Below are 5332 nucleotides of genomic sequence, written 5' to 3'. Positions count from 1 at the left end.
TGTTGGAGTGTTGGAGTGTTGGAGTGTTGGAGTGTTGGAGTGTTGGAGTGTTGCAGTGTTGCAGTGTTGGAGTGTTGGAGTGTTGCAGTGTTGCAGTGTTGGAGTGTTGGAGTGTTGGAGTGTTGGAGTGTTGGAGTGTTGCAGTGTTGGAGTGTTGGAGTGTTGCAGTGTTGGAGTGTTGGAGTGTTGCAGTGTTGGAGTGTTGCAGTGTTGGAGTGTTGGAGTGTTGGAGTGTTGGAGTGTTGGATTGTTGGAGTGTTGGAGTGTTGGAGTGTTGGAGTGTTGCAGTGTTGGAGTGTTGGAGTGTTGGAGTGTTGCAGTGTTGCAGTGTTGGAGTGTTGGAGTGTTGGAGTGTTGCAGTGTTGCAGTGTTGGAGTGTTGGAGTGTTGGAGTGTTGGAGTGTTGCAGTGTTGGAGTGTTGGAGTGTTGGAGTGTTGGAGTGTTGCAGTGTTGGAGTGTTGGAGTGTTGGAGTGTTGGAGTGTTGCAGTGTTGGAGTGTTGCAGTGTTGGAGTGTTGGAGTGTTGGAGTGTTGCAGTGTTGCAGTGTTGGAGTGTTGGAGTGTTGGAGTGTTGGAGTGTTGCAGTGTTGGAGTGTTGGAGTGTTGGAGTGTTGGAGTGTTGCAGTGTTGGAGTGTTGGAGTGTTGGAGTGTTGGAGTGTTGCAGTGTTGGAGTGTTGGAGTGTTGCAGTGTTGCAGTGTTGGAGTGTTGGAGTGTTGGAGTGTTGGAGTGTTGGAGTGTTGCAGTGTTGGAGTGTTGGAGTGTTGGAGTGTTGCAGTGTTGCAGTGTTGGAGTGTTGGAGTGTTGGAGTGTTGCAGTGTTGCAGTGTTGGAGTGTTGGAGTGTTGGAGTGTTGCAGTGTTGCAGTGTTGGAGTGTTGGAGTGTTGGAGTGTTGCAGTGTTGCAGTGTTGGAGTGTTGGAGTGTGCCAATCCGTAAAAATACATTCAAATAAAAACAAATGGTGCCGGTTGGTTTGCGATAAGGAATTTAAAATAATTTATACTTTATTTTTGATATTTAAGTATGTTTTAGCAATTACATTTACTTTTCAAACTTAAGTATATATAAAACAAAATACAAAATAATTTGAAACCTTTATTCAACTAGTATTTTACTGAGTGACTTTCACTTGTACTTTTTTTTATTAAGGCATCGATACTTGGGTACTTTTTCCACCACTGTTTAAATAACACATTGTATGGCAGTGCAGTGTTGATGTGATGTGATGTGATTAGGTGTTTGTTTTCCATATGAGCGTGAAGCTCTGGTCCACGCGGAATGATAGATCAGTGGCATCAGCAATCAGCACCTGGAGGAAAACACATCATCAGTCCAAACACACCTCTCAGAATGACACTGATGATCACATACAATGCATGACTGGTTGGGTATACACACATGGCATGTAAACACACACACACACACACACACACACACACACACACACACACACACACACACACACACACACACACACACACACACACACACACACACACACACACACACACACATAGCATGTAAACACACACACACACACACACACACACACACACACATACAAAGCATGTAAACACATACACACGCACACACACACACGCACACGCACACACACAAAGCATGTAAACACATACACATACACAGACACACACAGCATGTAAACAAACACACACACACACACACACATAGACACACACACACACTAACACACAGAGAGACATAGCATGTAATCACACACACACATACACACAAAAACACATAATGTAAACACATGGACATAGCATGTAAACACATACACACAAACACACATCATGTAAACACACACACTTACACACACAAACAAACACACACACACAAACGGCACATAAACACACACACACACACATGGCATGATCAGAACTCTGAATTCACAGTGCATTCTAAAAAAATAGTCATTTTCACCACTCTTGTTTGGGAAAGCAACTGTGAAACTGGATAGAGTAGTCTGTGTTTGTATTGAGACAAACCCTTCAGATAGAATATACACTACCATACAAAAGTTTGGGGTCACTTAGAAATGTCCTTGTTTTTGAAAGAAAAGCAAATTTTTTGTCCATTAAAATAATATCAAATTGATCAGAAATACAGTGTAGACAAAATGTTGTAAATGACTATTGTAGCTGGAAACGGCAGATTTTTTTAAATGAAATATCTACATAGGTGGACAGAGGCCCATTATCAGCAACCATCACTCCTCTGTTCCAATGGCACGTTGTGTTAGCTAATCCAAGTTTATCATTTTAAAAAGGCGAATTGATCATTAGAAAACACTTTTGCAATTATGTTAGCACAGCTGAAAGCTGTTGTCCTGATTAAAGAAGCAATTCAACTGGCCTTTAGACTGGTTGAGTATCTGGAGCATCATCATTTGTGGGTAGATTACAGGCTCAAAATGGTTAGAAACAAAAAACTTTCTTCTGAAACTCGTCAGTCTATTCTTGTTCTGAGAAATGAAGGCTATTCCATGTGAGAAATTGCCAAGAAACTGAAGAGCTTGTACAATGATGTGTACTACTCCGTTCACAGAACAGCGCAAATGGCTCTAACCAGAATAGAACAAGGAGTGGGAGGCCCCAGTGCACAACTAAGCAAGAGTACAAGTGCATTGGAGTGTCTAGTTTGAGAAACAGACGTCTCACAAGTCCTCAACTGGCAGCTTCATTAAATATTACCCACAAAATACCAGTCTCAACATCAACAGTGAAGAGGTGACTCCAGCACGCTGGCCTTCTAGGCAAAAGTTCCTCTGTCCAGTGTCTGTGTTCTTTAACCATCTTAATCTTTTATTTTTATTGGCCAGTCTGAGATATGGCTTTTTCTTTGCAACTCTGCCTAGAAGGCCAAAAACCTGGAGTCTCCTCTTCACTGTTGACGTTGAGACTGGTGTTTTGCGGGTAATATTTAATGAAGTTGCCAGTTGAGGACTTTTGAGGCGTCTGTTTCTCAAACTAGACACTCTAATGTACTTGTCCTCTTGCTTAGTTGTACACCGGGGCTTCCCACTCCTTTTTATATTCTTGTTAGAGCCAGTTTTGGCTGATTTCTATTGATTTTCCCATGATGTCAAGCAAAGGGGCACTGAGTAGGCCTTGAAATACATCCACAGGTACACCTCCAATTGACTCAAATGATGTCAATTAGCCAATCAGAAGCTTCTAAAGCCATGACATAATATTCTGGAATTTTCCAAGCTGTTTAAAGGAACAGTCAACTTAGTGTTTTTAAAACTTCTGACCCACTGGAATTGTGATACAGTGAATTATAAGTTAAATCATCTGCCTGTAAACAATTGTTGGAAAAATGAGTTGTGTCATGCACAAAGTACATGTCCTAACCGACTTTCCAAAACTATAGTTTGATAAAAAGGAATTTGTGGAGTGGTTGAAAAACGAGTTTTAATGTCTCCAACCTAAGTCTATGTAAACCTCCGACCTCAACTGTACATAGGAGTGTTTGTGTGTGGGTGTGCTTTGTGTGTGTATGTATGTGTGTGTGTGTGTGTGTATGTATGTGTGTGTGTGTGTGTGTGTAGCAGCAGCCAGACACTAACATGGTGAACGAGAGATGGAACAGCCTGTTATTTGAACTTGTTATCCAGTGTGAAAAGCACTGAAGGAGATGTATGGATGGGCTGCTGCTAGAATACCATGTATTTAAATACATGACGACTGCATCCCTGTGTCTTTCCCTCCACCACCTGGGATTCATCTCAGTCTCCTATGTTCCCTCTCCAATGATTATTGATGGAGTGTGTTGCTATCGGTTACAAGGCGTTGATAGTCAGAGTAAATACAGTATACTGTACCTCCGGAAGAAGACACTTCATCACAGGGAAATGAGGATGCAGACAAAATGTAATCTTGCAAATGTGTCCTCTAACCATCCGTTACTCCTGCCTTACTATTGCCATCCATCTCCTCCGCTGTTGATTAGTGTTGTCTTACACTTCCTGTACTCTCTGTGTAACTTCCTCTGGCTGCTCTTCCTGCTCGTAGCTCATGTTTATGACAAAGGAACCACAAGGTGACCTCCCTGATTACAGCTATTAGATAATGAGTCATGGCAGACATCTTGTTCTGGCAGATCATCACCCATCCGCTGTGGGGACAATTCTAAGCCTACAGTCTAGCCACTGTTGTAAGACAGCCTGTGGCACAATGTGTTTGGCCCAATGTCAAAGACTAACTGGGGTAGAGTAGAACCTCTGAATAGACATGCTCTTCTTTATCAGTTCTGCTCTGCTTGTTTGATCTGAGTGTGTTCTGAGTGTGTTCTGAGTGTGTTCTGAGTGTGTTCTGAGTGTGTTCTGAGTGTGTTGTGCTGTGTTCTGTTGTGTTTTAGTGTGGTGTGTTTTGTTTTGTTGAGTTGTGTTGTGGTATGGCATGCGTGTGTTGTGGTGTAGTGTGTTGTGGTAGAGAATGTGTGTGTTGTGTTGTGGTATGGTGTGTTGTGGTAGGGAATGCGTGTGTTGTGTTGTGATTAAGGTGTTGTGTGTTGTGGTGTAGTTTGTGTCTCACCTTAGTGCTGGTGTTGTGTTGAAAGGTGACCTGTTTTACTGAGCCTGGTCCATCTCGTAGGGTGACCTCTGTGACAGGAACGCTGCCAACCCCCCACACGTTCACCACACCCAGGGTCAGCCTGTCAGCCACCAGCAGACCATTGACCATCACATGGCAGGTCAGGGTGTTCTGACAGGAGACAGGAGAGGAAGGTCAAAGAAGTCTATGAAGGTGATTGATAGAACATAAACAGTCTATCATGGTGATTGATATTTACATGTAAACAGTCTATCATGGTGATTGATATTTACATGTAAACAGTCTATCATGGTGATTGATATTTACATGTCAACAGTCTATCATGGTGATTGATATTTACATGTAAACAGTCTATCATGGTGATTGATATTTACATGTAAACAGTCTATCATGGTGATTGATAATACATGTAAACAGTCTATCATGTGATTGATAATACATGTAAACAGTCTATCAAGGTGATTGATATTTACATGTAAACAGTCTATCATGGTGATTGATAATACATGTAAACAGTCTATCATGGTGATTGATATTTACATGTAAACAGTCTATCAAGGTGATTGATATTTACATGTAAACAGTCTATCATGGTGATTGATAATACATGTAAACAGTCTATCATGTGATTGATAATACATGTAAACAGTCTATCAAGGTGATTGATAATACATGTAAACAGTCTATCAAGGTGATTGATAATACATGTAAACAGTCTATCATGGTGATTGATAATACATGTAAACAGTCTATCAT

General features: G+C 41.4%; 1 protein-coding gene across 2 annotated transcripts in view; it reads right to left on the bottom strand.

Moving 5' to 3' along the window:
* Positions 1-967: 967 nt before the first annotated feature.
* The window catches only part of LOC139382256 (sucrase-isomaltase), a 93655-nt gene continuing 89290 nt past the window's right edge, over positions 968-5332 (bottom strand). For both annotated transcript variants that reach the window (XM_071126120.1, XM_071126119.1), the window contains exons 47-48: positions 4556-4726; positions 968-1308 (exon numbers count right to left, since the gene is read on the bottom strand). In XM_071126120.1, coding sequence (XP_070982221.1) covers positions 1231-1308; positions 4556-4726 — 249 coding nt within the window. In that variant the 3' untranslated portion in view covers positions 968-1230. The remainder of the gene's footprint in view (positions 1309-4555; positions 4727-5332) is intronic.

Source organism: Oncorhynchus clarkii, chromosome 24 (assembly GCF_045791955.1).
Source record: "Oncorhynchus clarkii lewisi isolate Uvic-CL-2024 chromosome 24, UVic_Ocla_1.0, whole genome shotgun sequence".
Taxonomy (NCBI): Eukaryota; Metazoa; Chordata; class Actinopteri; order Salmoniformes; family Salmonidae; genus Oncorhynchus; species Oncorhynchus clarkii.
Note: the sequence above shows the minus strand (reverse complement) of the source record. Positions and strands in the feature narration are given on the sequence as shown.